This window comes from Kogia breviceps, chromosome X (genome assembly GCF_026419965.1).
Source record: "Kogia breviceps isolate mKogBre1 chromosome X, mKogBre1 haplotype 1, whole genome shotgun sequence".
NCBI classification, from domain to species: domain Eukaryota; kingdom Metazoa; phylum Chordata; class Mammalia; order Artiodactyla; family Physeteridae; genus Kogia; species Kogia breviceps.
The window spans coordinates 122367505-122386057 of NC_081330.1; the positions used below are offsets into that span (position 1 = coordinate 122367505).

General features: G+C 47.4%; 1 protein-coding gene and 1 long non-coding RNA gene across 2 annotated transcripts in view; one reads left to right on the forward strand and one right to left on the reverse strand.

The window, feature by feature from the left end:
• The window catches only part of LOC136793470 (uncharacterized), a 49634-nt gene extending 38049 nt beyond the window's left edge, over positions 1–11585 (forward strand). The window contains exon 3 of the long non-coding RNA XR_010838753.1: positions 11152–11585. This is a non-coding gene — a long non-coding RNA (uncharacterized lncRNA). The remainder of the gene's footprint in view (positions 1–11151) is intronic.
• Positions 85–11904, reverse strand: LOC131748229 (carbonic anhydrase 5B, mitochondrial-like). The gene is made up of 4 exons (XM_059050242.2): positions 11338–11904; positions 10232–11186; positions 8458–8644; positions 85–416 (listed from the first exon to the last, which is right to left on the reverse strand). The coding sequence occupies exons 3-4, from the start codon at positions 8597–8599 to the stop codon at positions 85–87; spliced, it is 474 nt and encodes a 157-aa protein (XP_058906225.1). The 5' UTR covers positions 8600–8644; positions 10232–11186; positions 11338–11904.
• Positions 11905–18553: the final 6649 nt, after the last annotated feature.

Below are 18553 nucleotides of genomic sequence, written 5' to 3' on the forward strand. Positions count from 1 at the left end.
TTATACTACTGAACCATATACTTAAGAAAAGGCTAAGAGAGTAAATTCCGTGTTATGTGTATCACACACAATGAAACACAGAAGTCAGTCCAGGGAGTCCCGTGCCACTGCTAACAAAAGAGGTCCCCGCTCCCGTGGAGGCCTCGCGATGTGGCCTGTGCTGACATGAAACTGTCCCTTTAACTCCAGATGAGACCACAGACAGGTCTGGCTCTCACCTGAGTTATCTGCAGAGTCTTCAAATTCCACGAGGAAAGAGTACCCGTTATTCCAGGCGCAGAGGCAGGTGGTCGCGTCGTAAGAGATGGTGAGCGGTTTTAAGCCAGGATCGTAGACACTGTCCCTCCACCGGATGTTGATGGGCGACTGGCGCTCACCCGCCGGGACCAGGTCCACGCTCTCCCAGAGAGGGTGCACTAGGAGAGAGGACATCGGGGGCTGTCCTCGAGGTGACACTAGCTGGAATCCCACCGGGCGGGATGACAATGGTCCCATGTAAGCGTGTATGCTGGGTTCACCTCTTACGTGAGCCAGCCGTGAGGATTAGGCAGCCGTCCTGCAAAGCCTGGGTAGAATGTTAGCATTGCGGAGGTCCCTGGAGTCCTGTCACACGAATAGCTATGACACTGTATGTTCAGGTGTACACGCACACTCTGTCCCACACGGGTGCCGATGACATATCACTGACGGTGATTTTTCTAGCAAAGAGTCGAGCGCCAGGTCTTTGTGGCGAGTCCCTGATAAATCTCAGGAAACTTCTTATAACAAAGAAAGAGCTATGCACACATGATGGATAGAACCCACACGTATCATTCGGGTGGTCCAGCTCTCTGCCGTCAGGATCGGCACGGATGGGCAGAGCCAAGGCCAACAGGAAGGCTGGACAAAATACGAATCAAGACAAATCATCACCGACGACCCTCTGCACCTCACGCCACCACCGAGCATGAGGCTGAGATTTGAGAGAGTGACGAGGCAGCTGCTGCCCAGCCAGACCCCCCTGTGCACGGCAGGCTCACTGGCACTGCACTCGTCCTACAAAACAAGCTTGCCTCTGGTTTCCTCTTCCAGAGGAGACGGTTCTCTTCCCGACAGAGCTGCCCAAAGCAGCATCTTAACCTTGGGTGTTTTGGCACAAGTGCCCCGAGCAGCATAGACACAGAGCGCCGCCGCAAGGCAGTTTCTGGACCAGTGGTTCTCAAAGGAGGGAGAGATTCTGACCCCGGGGGACATTTGGCAGTGTCTGGAGACACCCTCGGTGGTCAAAACTGGAGGAGGGTGCTACTGACATCTAGTGGGTAGAGGCCGGGGATGCAGCTCCACGTCCTACGTATATAGGCTGGGCTTTCACAGGAAAGAGGTACGCGGCCCCAAATACCATTAATGCCAAGGTTGAGACGTCTTGGTCTAGAGCAAAAAGCAATAGGCAAACTCAGGGCATTCCCTTTGCCCCCCCCCCCCCCGCTCAATCTTTTCATGTAATGCGGTCATCTCATCTCTAGAGAGGTCTGAACCCAACGTTTTGGGTTTTCTCCCCTAGTGTAAAATAACTTCTGAACAACAAGAACTTGCTTTAGAGAAGGAGGACTTTCTGTTTCAGAAAGCGAAAATGAAAAATGCATGTGAATTGGTACAATAGTCATATTGTTATCAGATTAGAATGCACGTTCCTTGCAGGGAGGAGCCATAGCTCCCTCCCTTTTTTGGCGCCCCGTGGCGCCCTACTGGGTATATGCCCTTTGAGTAGCGATCCTCCAAATGCTATTGTTGGGATAAAAAGCTGTATTTGATTAATTTTTAAACTTTTTTAAAATTAATTTTTCTTGGCGTATGGTTGCTTTACAGTGTTGTGTTAGCCTCCACTGCACAACAAAATGAATCAGCCGTACTGATTAATGTTTAACTTGATACTCTCAAACTTCCAGAAACCCCGAGAACAGCCACGATTCAGTCCTAAAGCTGCCCGCCGGCACAAAGACACCTGACAACACTGTCCGCTCTGAGATGCTCAGACCGAGGCTGAGGGTTTGAGCATTCACACCCTTCAAAACCAGCTCGTGCGTGCGGGTCTCGGGTCTAAGGAGACTAGGGGAGAAGGGAATAAGGAGCACATCCCTAAGACGGTGCCCTCTTTCACCCAAATCGTCCCCCACTTCAGTCAGGAAATGGCCTAGAGTCTACTCTCTCACTCACACAAACACCAGCCCAAGGAAACTGGGCCCGTTCCTTCAGCTGCTCTTTTATGGTCATAACGCTCCTGTCAGTTTTTTTCATTAATTTTTTTTTTTTGCGGTACGCGGGCCTCTCACTGCTGTGGCCTCTCCCGTTGCGGAGCACAGGCTCCGGACGCGCAGGCTCAGCGGCCACGGCTCACGGGCCCAGCCGCTCCGCGGCACGTGGGATCCTCCCGGACCGGGGCATGAACCCGTGTCCCCTGCATCGGCAGGCGGACTCTCAACCACTGCACCACCAGGGAAGCCCTCCTGTCAATTTTTATGCCCCTCGGTTCACAAGTTCAGCTTCCAGGTTTTCTTTCCCCCACCCACCTCCTCCTTTAGGAGCCCAGACCATCCCCCCACCAGGGAGCCCTTCGTGAAGCCAGCTTTGGCCCAGGGCTCGTTTTGCTAAAGATGAATTCACATTTCTCTTCTCTCCTCCCTTCCTCTTCCTCCAGTTCAACAAAATACTGATTATAATGATTTCTTGGTGGTTACTCAGACTTCCCCTCAAAGTCAGAAGGTGATGACGTGTTCTGACTAACGGAGCCTGCGTTTCCAGCTTCTTCTCGTGTGGGGAGAACGAAATAAACAGAGAGAGTGATTCTGTCAACCCTTGGTTTAAGGGCACGACGTCACACTGTCGTTAGGAAGATGTCACTAATGTCACCCTGAGAGCCACACGGTCCCTTTAGATTCCATAGTGAGGATGTGCTCAGCTTTAGTTCTTGTTTACATGACTGGTCCTGGCTTTGATTTACTTTGTGCTTATACCACCTTCAGCTCCAGCCTCGGGGGTGTCCGCCTCTCAGGATCATCCCTGTCTTAGCCCCTCAGTTCCTGCTCCTCCTCAGAAATCAGTTTCCCCTCATTCCGCTCAGGGCTGGCTCCTCTTCTTGGCCTCATTGTCACCTCTTCAGCAAAAGTGTCACCTCCACACCTCTCTCTCCTCTTATGCGATCCCCTCTTATTTTTTATGAATCATGGCATTCTGATCTTTTCCTTCAAGACATTTATTACATGGGTAGGATGATAATTATATGCATATATGCTTAGTTATCTGCACCCTCACGGCTCTGCAAGCCCCATCAAGGACTGAGCTGGCTTTCAGTCCGTGCTTGTGGATTGAATGTATAAGATAGAGAGCATTACTGGGAAGGGGTCATTCCCATTTTATCTTTACTTCGTTTTACTCTACTGAGCGCCACATTGTTTTTTCCTTAAGGATCTTTGAGGTTTATCTCTTCTTTGTCCAGCCCATGACCACCAGCCTCATTCAGGCCCCTATACCACAGACTTTTCCTCAAGGAAAGGTCCTCTGGCTCACTTTTCCTCCGCGCTTACTCCCCTCTACTGTGTTTGGCCATCCATCAGTTTTCCTAACTTGCCACCCGCATCATGCTGTCCCCATGTTAAAGACTATGTGAAGTCCAAACTTCTGCATCCCAGCACCGAGGTTTTCCCGGTAGGAACCCACCTCGCCTCGCCCATCTAATTTTATTTCTCCTCGTTCTTCCCAAGCTCTGGTCTTGCCACGCTATTCCAGAACCTAGCGAGGCTACTCCCCTTGGTCAGTCAGTGAGATGTGCTGAAACTGTAGGATACCCCACTGGGCTTTGAAGACTTAGGACAAAATCCTGTAAACTACCTCACTAATAATTTTTATACTGATTACATGTCACAGTGATAATATTTTGGATATAGTGAGTTAAAGTATATAACTAAACTTAATTTCACCTGTTTCTTTATCCCTTTCTTAGTGTGACTCTTAGAAAATTTAGGAGTGTCTATGTGGCTCACATTATGTATCTTTTGGACATTGTTGCTCTATACCGTCACTAGCTTTTTCTCCGGTCCCTTGCCCTGTACTGTCCTTTTTCTTGAGATGGGCTATTTCCTCGTCAAATTGAACACCATCGTGGCAGGCCTAGGGCTTATCGCAGTGATGGGATACACAGGGACCCTCCATGTGACTTTGTTGGGGATGGTCACAGAATCACAGATTGCCTTGTTAGAGCATCAGGGTTGCAAAAGGCACTTTCACGCTGAGCCCGGGTAACCGCAGCATCACATGCAGTTACCAGTGCAGGAGCCTAAGGCCCGCGTGTCCCGGTGGTCAGTTCAGGGCTCTTTGTTAGTTCACTGTAGCTGCGGATACCCCTGAGGCCGTTACTGTAATTCCACAGGGCTCTTAATAGGTCCACTGTTTCTCAAGATTATTTGAAAATTAATGGAAGACAACACAGTCTGGGTATCCCAGCCTGTATTATCTGGGGATTAACGGAATTCTCGGTGAACACGTTGCAAAACAAGCTTTTGAATACTGTTGTTCTCCAGGCTTTATTAGTGTTCTTCACAATTAATTGGAGAAATAACAGAACAGTTTTCTAACACAATTCAGTTATAATATAGACTTGTCCTGTCAAAGAGAAGTTTCTCTGATGATGGAAATTTCTAATATAGTAAGTGCTAGCCACAGGTGGCCATACAATTTGAATACATTTATCTTTACATGTGAATACACACATGGGGCTAGTAGCTACATTTTATACAGTGCTATTCTATTGAGATTTGTCCTAAAAATAAATGTTCCTCTTACTTCTAAAACTAGGGAGATCATGAACGTGAAGAATCAATGGGATAATAACAAATCTGTACCATTTCCATTCTAGATGACATTCTTTATATTTCATTAAATTAAAAATTAATATTATTAAACTTATTTCCCTATGATCTAAGATCTCATGCCTAAATCTTTTTCTTTTTAATTCAAGACCCATTTATTCTCTAGTTCTGCGCACATGGAGACACCCTCCTTGAAAAGGCGTTGAATCCTTCTGTTGATTTTAACACCTTGTGCTGAAGACACGTGTTCCGAGGTTTCAACTATGAGATCCACATTCTTAAAGCACTAATTCTTAAACCTCATCTAGATTTCTCCCCTTGGATGGGGGGAGATGACCCAAACACAGCGAAGAAAAGCTCAGGACTGTGGGCTCTGCTCGTCCAGAAGACCTTGCAGCTCCCGTGATCAGCCGGCTGGAGCCCGGATTAGGGCCCTGAGACGAGGGGCGCCTGCTGGGCTGCCGCCTCCTGTCCTCTTCACGAGGCTGGCTGTCACAGTCTAGTTTCCCTGGAGTTCGGGGATTCCAGACGGTCTCTGCTCACACTTCTGTATCACGCCTGCTGCCTCAGCACTGCTGATCCAACACCAAGGGGGAAAAGCACACAGAGCTGCTTTTCAGCACACCAACGTTCCACACCAAAGTGATTCTTTAAGCCTGCAGGTGGTTTTTCATCGGAGGACATTCGCAAGGCCATGACTCGCCCCGGATCCCCACTGCCCTTGCCGGCAGACTGGACGTGCAGGGAGGCCGTGCTGAGTCGCGCGCGCCCGCCTGGCTCCACTCCGGCGCGCCCTCCTGGAGAACTGAGGGCGGTGCCCTGGGCTCATCAGCAGGATCTGTCCCGAAGCCAGTCCTAGAGTGACAGGAGCCACACCTGCAGCTGTGTTCCACTGACCAGCCGCCCAGGACCGAGCTGGGCCCACGCACCCTGGTCTGGGTTGTGCGGGCCGGTCGTTCTTGCCTAGGTTCACAGGCCGACAGCCAGTGTCCTTCCTTCCCTGCTCGTCACCGCACCAGAGGCTCACTCCTCCTACCTGCTGTCGTCACGCGCCTGGCAACCTCGTGTTCCGCGGCCAGCCGAGGACCGAGACCCCAGCAGGCCCCTAGTTCCCAGCAGGCAAGCCCCGCAATAAACGACTGCTGCTTAGCCGTGTTCTCGAGGCTGCAGAGCCGGGAGAGTGCGGAGGGCATAGCAAGCCGCGGCTCCCCCAGCGCCAGACCCGAGGTGCTCCGCGGACGCGCCGGAACCTCGCCCCACCCCCGCCAAACACAAACGACCTCTGCGCCCGCCGGCCCCGCGGACCCGGGCGCACCTCCGACCACCGCGACCCAGGACGGAGGCGCGGGGCGCGGGGCTCGGCCGGCGGCGGCGGCGGCGGCGCTGGCGCTGGGGCGGGCGGGGACCCGAGCTCCAGCCCCGAGGCCGTGCGACCCGCCAAGCCCACCTCCGTCCCCGCCGCCCGGAAGCCCTAAGTCCTTTTTATGTGACAAAAATTTAGGCTAAATTTCACTAGATGATACAAGAAATGAAATTGATTTTATTTTCATCGTGGGTGATAGATGCAGGCTTTTATCTTTATTTTATCATGTTACCAGTCTGCAGGGTTAGGACTGTCAACATTTACTGTGTGCCACTTGAGATCACAGCAGACAGCAGTTTGAGTTGACACCAGTGATTCCTCGGGGAGAGGGATGGTGCGGCGTGAAGGCAGAGCACGGGGCACAGGCCCCAGTGAAATGCTGCTTCTCACTTCGCCACAGCCTCCTCCTCCAGTCACTCCCTACTCTGCACCCGGATCCTGAAGGTGGTCAGACACCTGAGGGAGGTGCTGAGCATGTAACGGTGCTGCCAAGGCCGAGTTCTCGCTGTGTGGCAGGCGCTAGCTAAGGACTTGCCACGTTAACTGACCCTCAGTGGTCTTGCGTCACTCTGGGTCACAAGTATTGGGCCTTCCGCTGGGTTTCTGAGCTTCCAGAATCAATGAGCATCGTCTTTACAACTAAACAGATGAGGGACCAGGATATATAAATAGGACATGCTCAGTGGCCTAGGACAGCCCAAACCAAATATTCTCCTGGGGGAAACAAGGAGGGACAGAGTAATATTCGACAACCAAAATCAAACGGTGACTGTGACCTGTTTCTTCTAGTAAGTTACAAACAAGAACATTTCATCTGATGTGAGAAATTAATCAAGAGAAGCCCCTACCTCCCTAAGCCGATACTTTCTGGGTTCTGTCAGCACTAAAAGGAGCAAACTATCCTAAAGACACGAGCATACTGGATTTACTTCCATCTTTCTGTAAATAAAAACAGATACTTTCTGTAAATGTAAACAAACAAGCAAATAAGGAAAGCCCTCACAACTCACACAAAATTTAGTACCTAGATAAATATGACTACTTGTTTCCATTTTAAGCCTTAGACCGCAAAGTGCCAGTGTTGAGAATAAGCCAGTCCGGGTAGGATGTGGGCCTGACGGTAGGAAGCCACACCCAGCAACCAGAAATTTATTATGACTCAGACCAGTTCAGTTTAATGAGCACACAGTCAATAGCGGAGGAAACAAAATAAACTTACAGTAAAAATATATTCATGAAGCAGTTTCAAGGCAATAGATTTGGCTAGATTACCATTACTAATACATTCCTTTTTTAATGTGCAAAATAGGCTCAAAGAGAGTAAACCCAAGGAGGAAAAGTTGAGAAAGCTGGAATCTGGAAGCAAACCAACACTGGAAAACTCTGTGTGAATTCACTGTGAATGGTGGAAAATATATAAGATAACTATTTAGCAGATATGCTCAAGCATTTCATTAAACTCATGTCTCCACCAGCACACACATTATCCTCTGCGATCATCTCAGGGGTTCTGCACCAGGGTTACTTGGCCCCCCAGGGGACACTTAGGGATGCCATGCAGCATCTGCAGTGCGCAGTCCACCCCGACAGCACAGGACCACCCACGCCCATGGCGGTAGCGCCGTGGTGTCAGGGAGGACCATCTGCTGCCTCACTTGATCTGCTGGGTTCATAGCGGAGCACACACTGGCGAGCTGGTCAGCTAGAAGCAACTCTTCTGCAATTCGTAACGAGGGACGGAATATTCCAGAGCATGAAGCTACGGACCTGCTCGCAGACGTGAATGTGCAAATTCCAGGATGTTCGGACTCACAGAAATAATTCGCAGCCCGTGGACCAATTTTAGTAAAAAGACAATTGCTAACAAAAACCAATAAAGAACAGGTTCCTAGTATTTGAAACTTGGGACTTCTTTGACCTATTTCTGCATGACATCATTTTAACAAGTTAAAACTGGTGAAGAAAACACCTTTCCACACGGTACTGTGGTAATCATTTCACAGTATGCACGTGTATCAAATCATCATGATGTACACCTTAGACTTAGGTCAGTTATATCTCAATAAAGCTAGGGGAGAAAAAGGCTTTCCATATTTGAGCAAATAGAGAAACAATGGGTTATCCTCACAGTTCTCAAGGCATCTAATCCCAGCCTGGAGTGCCACTGACATCAGAGCTGCGGCCACTCAACACACGTGGCTGCTAGGAAACAACCAGGCTTCTCTGCTCTACTCCAGGCAGCCACGTACTCACAGGCTCGGTTCCGGGTTTTGTAAGTGCAGGTGTAGAGGCTGCAGGGCCTTGCTAGCATGGACCTCGGAATCTGGAACCTTCTCCACTGTGCCTTGCCTGGAGAGGCTTGAAGAATGACCCTCAGGCGACTCACCATCACCATCTTTAGCTTGCAGTCGTGATCAGCTCCCAAGTAACTTGCAGGAACCTAATAACCCAGAGCAAAAGGAGGACAGAGGAGGAAAAGCCTTAAACAATAGAGGTGGCCGATCCTGTGGAAAACATCATTCAGACTATGAGTATGGGGGAGGGGGAGGTAGTAAATACAGCAGGAGTGGAGTGAACCAGGCAGAGGGCGGTCGGAGATGAGGTCCAGAGGTAGTGGATGCCGTATCAAGGAGACACGTAGGCCATCGTAAAGGCTCTTTCTCTAACTCAGGGTTTCTCAGCTTCGGCACTGTTGACATTCTGACCAGATAACTCTTGTAAAGGACTAGTCTTTGCACCGTAGCAGGCTTAGCGGCACCCTTGGTCCCTACCCACTAGATAACAGTGGCACCCTCCTTCCGTTTGTGACACGCAAAAATGTCTCCAGGCGCTGCAGATGTCCCTTGGAGAAGGGGACTCGCCCCTGATTGGGAACCACTGTTCTAAGAGAAATGGGAACACAATGGAGTTTTCCGAGTAGAGGAGGGACATACTCTGATTTACATTTTTAAAAGCTCATTCACGGTCCCCTCCTGGAAACTGACCAGGATGGAAGAAAGAAGCAGGGAGCCCATTCAGGATAATCCAGGGGCTGGAACTAAGGATGTCGCCGTGGACGTGGTGAGAAGTGGCTGGGTACTGGATGTATCTTGGGGATACAGCCCGTAAGATGTGAAAGAAAGCAGTCAGAGATGACTGGTAGATGCTTGGCTTACACAACTGCAAGGATGCACTGGCCACGAGCTGAGGTGGGAAGACTATGTGTGGAAGAGGTTTTGGGTGGGAAATCAGCAGCTCAGATATCGGCATGCGGAGTTTGAAATGAAATTCCAATAATCCAAGTGAGGGAATATGGTAGAATATTCTACCTCGTGGTAGAACGAGGATGAACCCCTGAACAAAGAAACAGAACCCAGCACAGGAGCTGGCGGGGAGGGAAAGATGGCACTCTTACTAATAATTCTATTGGGTTTGAGGTGCCAAGGGGGCAGGCGAGAAGAAAGGTCTAGGGAAAGTTGGCAGTGCAGCTCCGGTGGTCAGGAGAGGTTGTGAGGCTAGAGAGAGAAGGAAAATCCCCTCCCCCCCAGGGGTAACAGGTGTATAGAGACCAACCAAATGGAGTGATTAAGGAGGCCAAGAGATGGAGAAGGAACGGTCAAAGGCAACCAAGGAAGGAATGGAGCATGGAAGGCCGGGGGAAGGAGGGTTCCAGGGAAATCCTAATAGAAAGAAACTTCATTTAGCTAATGCTAGGCTACAATATGTGTAACAACACGTGAGATTATTAATGTCCAGGTATATGCTTGAGAAGGAAAGATGCTTATCAGAAAAACGTTTATGAATTTGCACCTAGACTATAAACTGCAAAATTCAGCATTAAAAATAAACGAATACTCATTATTCAAAAGGCCCCAGGTGAACCCTGGAACGTATAAATGTAGAATACATTTTCTCAATAAGTTATATTTTGTTGTCCAGGCACAGCGAGGGTGTGACCGTGAGCTGGATGGGCCCTAGGGAAGGTAAGCTTTCTGTGCTACATGCCCTTTGCTATCACTGATTATATATGCTCTTGGAGTTTACTTACACCGTCCTTATCTGCTGTTTTGCAGACAGAAATGTGTGGATGAACCGATTCTAACAGCCTTTTAAAATCACTTGTAGATCGTGTATTTATTAAATGCCTTGGCTCTTCAACTCTGCCTGGTTAAGCCATTCGTACTTACGCAAAACAGCAAAAGATCAAAAAACAAAGCACAAAAAACCTACTAAAGGTTACAATTGCGTTGAAAAAAACCTCCTTGATTCTTATCAGATGGACCCTTCACTTTCTTGCCTTCTGATTTAGAAGGGAAGACAGCGTTTTTGCAATTCTCTGAAATTTAAATGAGAAGTTATGTTTCCTTATCTTGACTGAGAAAGTTCAGCTTCCTCCTCTCACCCACTTCTTCTCTATGATCCCAATACAGGGTTGCCAAAGGTTACATTTCTATAGCTGCTTAGTGCGCTGCAGTTGCTCCAGCGCACTAATTGCTCCAGTGGAATGATATGAAATGCATTTCCCTCTTTCCATCAGATTTCTTCCACATTCATATTCAGTCAAAAGGTACTCAACTCATTGTATTACAACTATGAGTGGTGGCAGCCTTTTGCCTGGCTCCAGGGACAACAGGGCAGGCCTGCACAGGCACAGAAATGGTGCCCTTGCTGCTTTCAGCCTTTAGGTACATTTCAGACCCGGTACTCAGTTTAGAATTTCTGAGTGAAGTAGGAAAGCCCTAGAAAGTTGAAAGGTTTTCATTTCCAAAATACTCAAGAACAGTGTAGCTCTTTATCAGGACCCAGAAGGGAGAGTGGGGGCATGGGGCTGGGGAACATTGGTTCACTGTGGACTTCAGTGCAGGCTGAGAACAGAGACCGTTCTGAGGGATGTGCAGGGGCAGCTGATGGGTAGCGTGTGGACAAGCTTCTTTCACCAGAGATGTCCAACTTCTCTCCATATTCCAGCAAGACGTTTAAGCAGCGGAGTGGAGATGACCAGACTGTCAGCAAAGGAAAAAGGGGAAGCAGAAAGCAATGTGGTTTTCAGTGGTTGACAGAGAATGAACTCGACTCAACATAAGGTGTACACATCTTCATTATCTCCCCCTATTTCTCAAGCTTTCTCAGCAAAAAAAAACAAGGGGGCATTACACTAATAACAACGACTTTCCAGCATCCTCTGAGCAGTAGCTTTCAACTCACGCCACAAAGAATTACAGCCACCAACAGCGTCTGTATTTGGTAGGTTCTTCCCCTCTAGCTCCAGGACGGGGCACAAAAGAAAAAGGATAGAAGAAAAGAATTGAGGAGTAGAGAAGACTCAGATTTGTCCACATAATATAGCTGCTGATCCCCTGCCCTGGGGGTGGTTGTGAATCCGTCCGTAGCCCTTGGTATAGTCAGGAAGAAAACCAACAACGCAGATATGAGTGAATCCAGTTTGCTGGGCCTCGGTTTCTGAAACTGCAACCCCCTTACTTCCCAGACTCTCTGGGACAGCTGTTCTACCTTTAAATGCACAAAACCGTAAGGGGGTGTAGTTTTCTGGTGATCCTCAGAGCGGAGGAACAGGATTAGAGTAGAGATGGAGCGACTCCCTGCCTCCTACCCCCATCGTACAGAGAAGCCCCGCCGGGACCGTGGCCATCCTAGCGGGGCCAACAGCTGTCCCGGCTCCGGGGCCCGCTGCAGCGCGTGATCGTGTGTATGAGAGGATCCCTGTTCCCAGAGCGGGAACCACTCCGCTCGCTACCGGGATGAGAGGATCGTGCGCGCGGCCACCTTTGGCCACGCCCCCTTGCGCCTAGCCACGCCCATCACGCCGGGACACGTCATTTCGCTTATTCACGTCCCGTCACGACCCCGCGCGCCCGGCCCACGTCCCGACGAAGCTTGAAGTCCCGCCCTGGCCACGCTCCCCATGTCGGAACCCGAACCTGTTCTCCACCCGGCTCTGCACCTCTGTCCTGCCTACGCCTCTGCTGCCATCGCTCCGGGCCTCCGGCCGCGGCCACGCGCCTGCGCGCTAACTGTGTCCCACCCCGGCCTCGCCGTGGGCCCACCCCTCCTTGGAGCCGGACCGTCTTTGTTGCCCACCTTAGAACTGTAAAGCCACTCCCCCAAGGACATGCCGCGCCCACGTTCACGGTAAGTCCTTACACTGCGCCTACACCAGGGCCCTCCTTTCTGTTACGTCACTTGCGTCCCATACGCTACTCCGTGGCCCCGCCTCTTCATCGGCGTCCGCGCCCCTGATCCGAGTCCTTTCACGTTCCTCTTAGCCTCTGGGCCACGCCCCTTTCGCTGACTGCACGCCACTCTCTTCTGCCCATTTCTCTGCTTTCCACTCTGGTAATTCCTCTGCTCTCTGCCCACCTCTCCCGCAGTCTCGACCAAGTCTGTCTTGCCTTTACGAGCGGCTACGCACCGATTGAGCCCCACATTTTCAGGTCAAGCCGCTGTGCTACGCCTGGGCCACGCCCGTCCCGAAGTGGCCGTCGCTGACGCTCCTTCCCACGGTGTCCAGACCCCGCCCCTTAAGCCCGGTTACATTCCATCCCCTCGGTATTCCACGCCCCTGTGTCCTGGCCAATTCCGGCGCTCCTCCCATGCTGCGCGGTACGACCCTGAGGTCCCCATGGATCACGCTAACTCCGCGCATGCGCATTTCCCTGCATGCCGTCCTGGCCACTCCCTGGGTTCCCAGGCCATCCCCTTCTGGTTGGACTCTGGCCCGGTCCATTCCTCCTGCTCTCCCTCTGCTGGCCGAGCCTGGTCCTGGGAAGCCGCAGAGAAGCGGCCGGGGCTCACGAATTTCAGGAGAAAATCGCCCAGGTCTCGGAGCTAGATGTTAGTGGCGCGTATAGGGTAAGGCGAGCCTGCGGATCTCTGCCCCTCGCCTAAAAATGGATTTTCTTCATATTTCTCCCAGTTCCAAACACCACAACTCCAAGAGCAGAAACCGGATAGGAAACGTAACTGAGGACCAGCTGGAACTGTGTTCCTACCAGCTTCCCAGCCGACTTAAAATGCTAGCCGGCTGCATGGAGTAAGCACACTCCTCTACCTCCTGATGGATGTCTCCTTCAGGCGACTTTTTAAGGTACCTAGTGCCCTCCTGCTGTCTAGGAGCTGTGGAGACAACACCACACTTAGATTTCTGCTTCTGGCCCCCTACTTTGAGATTAATTTTCTTTACTCTCTCCATTTACCATTCTGGGTCCACAGGAAACAAACGAAGAGGTTATTACCAGCTTTATTTATTTATTTTTTTCCTGTCCAGAAACCTCTGAGTGGGCACTCCTAGGGGAAAAGCACTTTCCATTAGCCATTCAGTTATTCATTCATTGAAGTCATAGTTATGGAGTACTATGTTCCAGTGACAAGACAAACTTCAAGGAGCTTATAGGCTGAAGTTCCCCAGCTTGGGTTTGGATGGGACAAGAAAAGTTAGGGAAGATGTGGTAAGGGGTTCGGTTATAGGTGGAAAAGGACTTGGTAAGTGTTGGTCTCTCTTTTTTTAAATTGAGGTATAATTGACATGTTACAGTTTATTGGTTTCAGGGGCACACATAATGATTCAATATTTATATAATTGTGAAATGATCACCACGATAAGTCTAGTTAACATCCACACATAGTTACAAATTTTTTTCTTGTGATGAGACCTTTAAAGGTTTACTCTCTTTGCAACTTTCAAATACACACCACAGTATAAATTAACTGTAGTCACCTTTCTGTACATTGCATCCCCATGGCTTATTTATTGTATCAATATAACTGGAAGTTTGTAGCTTTTCGCCACTTTCACCCATTTTACCCACACCCACCCCCCTGCCTCTGGCAACCACCAGTCTGTTCTCTGTATCTGTGAGTTCGGGTTTTTTTGTTAGTTTGTTTTTTTGTGTGGTACGCCGGCCTCTCACTCTTGTGGCCTCTCCCGTTGGGGAGCACAGGCTCCGGACGCACAGGCTCAGCGGCCATGGCTCACGGGCCCAGCCGCTCCGCGTCATGTGGGATCTTCCCCGAGCGGGGCACGAACCCGTCTCCCCTGCATCGGCAGGCAGACTCTCAACCGCTGCGCCACCAGGGAAGGCTGAGTTCGGTTTTTGGTTTTTTTGTTTGTATGTGTGTTTTTTAGATTCCGCATATAAGTGAGATCCTATGGTATTTGTTTTCTCTGTCTGGCTTATTTCACTTAGCATAATACCCTGCATGTTCATTTGTTTGTTTTTGAGAAGCACAGTTTTTCTTGATTTTTAGTCCCAGCGGAAATCCTGATTCCTCATTGTAATGATGCTATGAACTAAGTAGAAAACAAGTGTCATAAAGTGTAAGTGTCATAAAGAGTTTCATACAGGTCCCCTCAATGTAAACTGTTGCCACAGTCGCGAAGCACAATTAAATCAATTTTATGAACCACCCAAACTTTCCTGTTTATTTGAGATCACAGGCCCTCAGTGGTATGGCTTAGGCAGGGCAGCGTTTAGATCATCGTTCCCCACGATGGTAAGTAAGTTTTAGCTCACATGTCGACTGACTGAATGACTGCATTGGGAAGTTTTGTGGCTGAGTCCAGGCTCCGAAGGGAAATGTTCTGTAATAGATTAACAATGTCTGCTGTGGGTCCAAGAATGAGTGGTTGCAACAACCTATCTGGCATCTCTGATTTGTAGTAATAGAGGTCTTGCAGGCACGTGTTTTAGGCGGTCTTCAAAAACAACATTTCGTACTGTAAGTTTTTGATGATTTCAGACAGTAGAAAGATCAGGGTCACCGTCACTGGCCAAAACTTAAGGGCAGAAACTTTGATGTGTTGATTACTTCATATGCTTTGTATTATCAAGCAGAATGAGGGTAGCTTAAAATTCTGTTATGAAAATGAGAGCATCTAACCTGAAAGATACATGGCCCCTCTACCTCTTTGTAGAGGTTGGTAAAGGCGGTACCTGTTGGCAGGGCTAAATGTGACTGGGTGACACTAACTGGCAGCCAGATATAAGACTAAGAATGGAAACTACTACTCCATAAGCATGATTACAATCATCTTTAGCCTAGAAAGAATATCATGACTTGTCAAAACTGTGAGAAGACTCTTTTTTTAAAAAAAAATTTATTTATTTTGGCTGCGTTGGGTTTTCATTGCTGGGCACGGGCTTTCTCTGGTTGCGGTGAGCTGGGGCTACTCTTCGTTGTGGTGCGCGGGCTTCTCATTGCGGTGGCTTCTCTTGTTGCGGAGCACGGGCTCTAGGCACATGGGCTTCAGTAGTTGTGGCACGCAGGCTCAGTAGTTGTGGCTCGCGGGCTCTAGAGCGCAGGCTCTGTCGTTGTGGCACACGGGCTTAGTTGCTCCATGGCATGTGGGACCTTCCCAGACCAGGGCTCGAACCTGTGTCCCCTACATTGGCAGGCGGATTCTTAACCACCACACCACCAGGGAAGTCCCAAGAAAACTCTTAATATAATACCCAAGCAAAGTTGGAAAGAGTTAAACATTCAGGAAGAAATGTCAGTAAAGTCTTGTTTTTACTACATGGGACTTATTTTTTTTCAATTTTTATTTTTAAAATTAATTTTATTTATTTATTTTCATTGAAGTATAGTTGGTTTACAATGTGTTAGTTTCAGGTGTACAGCAAAGTGATTCAGTTACATATATTTTTTCAGATTATTTTCCATTATAGTTTATTACAAAATATTGGATATAGTTCCCTGTGGTATACAGTAAATCCTTGTTGCTTATCCATTTTATGTATAGTGGCGTGTATCTGTTAATCACATACTCCTAATTTATCCCCCACTTTTCCCCTTTGGTAACCATAAGTTTCTTTCCTATGTCTGTGAGTCTTTGTTTTGTATAAAGATTCATTTGTATTATTTTTTAGATTCCACATATAAGTGATATCATATAACATTTGTCTTCCTCTGTCTGCCTTGCTTCACTTCGTATGATATTTTCTAGGTCCGTCCACATTGCTGCACATGACAATATTTCATTCTTTTTTATCGCTGAGTAATATTCCATTGTGTATCGATACCACATCTTCTTAAGCCTGTCGGCTGTTGATGGGCACTTGGGTTGCTTCCATGCCTTGGCTATTGCAAATAGTGCTGCTGTGAACACTGGGGTGCATGTATCTTTTCAAATTAGAGTTTTCATCTTTTCCGGATATATGCCCAGGAGTAGGATTGCTGGATCCTATGGTAGCTCTATTTTTAGTTTTTTAAGGAACCTGAGTACTGTTTTCCATAGTAGCTGCAGCAATTTACCTTCTACGTAGGACTTATTTTAATGTATTGGTCTTCATTGCAGATGAGACACTCAGACAGGCACACATGCATCCTGTTTATGAAACCGTCCTTTAAATTGCTACCTTAGGAATATAAAGTTGGCAGAGTTACACTCACTCAGTTTGTCTGAATTAATCTTTATTTCCAAACATTAGTGATTAACTTTCTCTGAACTAGAAAACTGTTACCCTGTGTGAAAAAAAGGCAAGGTTCATAATGGTTACAGTTGTTGATTAACCTACAAAATTTGATGAGCCTTCGAATATCGTAGCTTCAGGTTTTTTTCTCATCTTAAAAAGGGCATGAGGTACGGGAGTGGAGACAAAAATTTTCCAAAGCCCAGGGTTCCTTGTTTATCAAAGATACTGGGAGTAGTTTTTCTCTGGCTGGGAATGTCCAAAAAATTGCAGTGTACCTCGTGATACTTCATTTCCACAGTCTTGAGCTCCTTAAACTGCCCATTTATGATTCAAATAAGTCAATTCAGTGTTATTAAATTATCAAATATTCATGGGCCATGAGAAATGCAAATGGAACCAAATATAGTCCCTGCCCTCCAGGAGCTTAAAATTTGTAGGACCCAAAAGCAAATCATGTTGGCAATAGATCCGTGAACAAATGTGAACAAAATGCTATGGGAACACAGGACAAAGAGAGAATAAAAAGTTAGTAGATTAGACAAGTCCACAACAACTAGTAACAGCTAAAAATCTATAAGAAAAACAAAAGACAAGAAAGATTTCTCGAAGGAGGTGATCATTGAGATAGACCTGTAATAGTGGTTAAGATGTTTACAGATAAAAAAATGAAAGCTCACAGTGTTCAAGGTTGTATAGGTTTACAAAATACCTGTTTGTGACAATGAAACAGAACAAGCAGCTTCAAAATTTAAAAGCTACATTGGTTCTCCCTGCTACATCTTGTTTTATTGCAGGTCAATGGAGCGTACATAATCCCCCACATGCGTTTCCGACTCTGATGTACTTTAAAAGGCATCTTGTGTGAATCAAAAGAACAACTCACTGTTTTCTTTTTGTGTGATCTCATATTTAATTCACCCTCCAGAGCAGTAGATCAATAGTTATGTGCCGAGAAACTGCTTTCCGGAAGTGTTGTGGAGTATGAGAAAGCACAGAGAAATCAATTTCTCTTTCCTGTCTCAGGAGACTCAGTGCCTTTCCTATTGCACATGGCGACAGTAGTCTCAACTTTTAAATCTGTGCTCTCTAAACTCTAAACATGGGCAGTAAATAGGACCCTGTTCAGAATGATTGGAAATGCTGTATTTGCCATCATTACCACTGTTACTGATACATTTTTAAGCTCCTATTTGTGAAATTGCTGAAATGAGCATTGTATGCAGCAGGTTTGAGACAAATTCTCTGGAGGTTTTTTTTTTTTTTTTTTTTTTTTTGGAGTATAATTGTTTTACAATAGTGTGTTAGTTTTCCCTTTACAACAAACTAAATCAGTTATACATACACACATGCTCCCACATCTCCTCCCCCTCTGGAGGTTTAATACTTAAAATTGTGCATGAAAATAAAGGCTAAGTATGTACAGGATTTTGAAAAGTGGAAGAAAGAAACCCCAATATGTTGAGAGGCAAGAACAATAGCATCTAGTTCTGTGTTCCACCTCTTTTATTGAACTCGCGAGCTCTTTAGTTGTTAAATCATTTTGAGCATGTTCCAAGTGATCCAGACCTTGTAAGAGTCTTCATAGTTTAAGTCAAGTTATTGACGGTGTCTTATTTTATCATTATACGTTTTCTCTCTCTATTCATCTGACAGGACCTATAAAAGTCAATATTTTTAATCATTTCATTTTTGGCTGCTGTTTCTTTTGCTAATGACAAGTACTCTTCTGAGCAAATACTGGGGTATAGAAAAATTAAAACTGTAATTATAGACTATTTAGCAAATAGAATGAGATCACTGTACGTCTGTACTTCTTATGTCATGTGGCCAGAACAGTACTCCAAGGAGAATTCATAGCCACAGATATTTTCACATTAACTGAGAAAGATTAAAAATAAATAAGCCTACTAGCCAACTCAAGAGTTATAAAAAGAACA

Excerpts from the sequence above, each read along its gene's own strand:
- LOC131748229 (XM_059050242.2), bottom strand. The coding sequence starts at position 8,599 with ATGGTGATGGTGAGTCGCCTGAGGGTCATTCTTCAAGCCTCTCCAGGC. Across the intron at positions 417-8,457 it reads CAAAACCCGGAACCGAGCCT|TGCACCCTCTCTGGGAGAGC; the intron begins GTGAGTACGTGG and ends CCTCTCTCCTAG.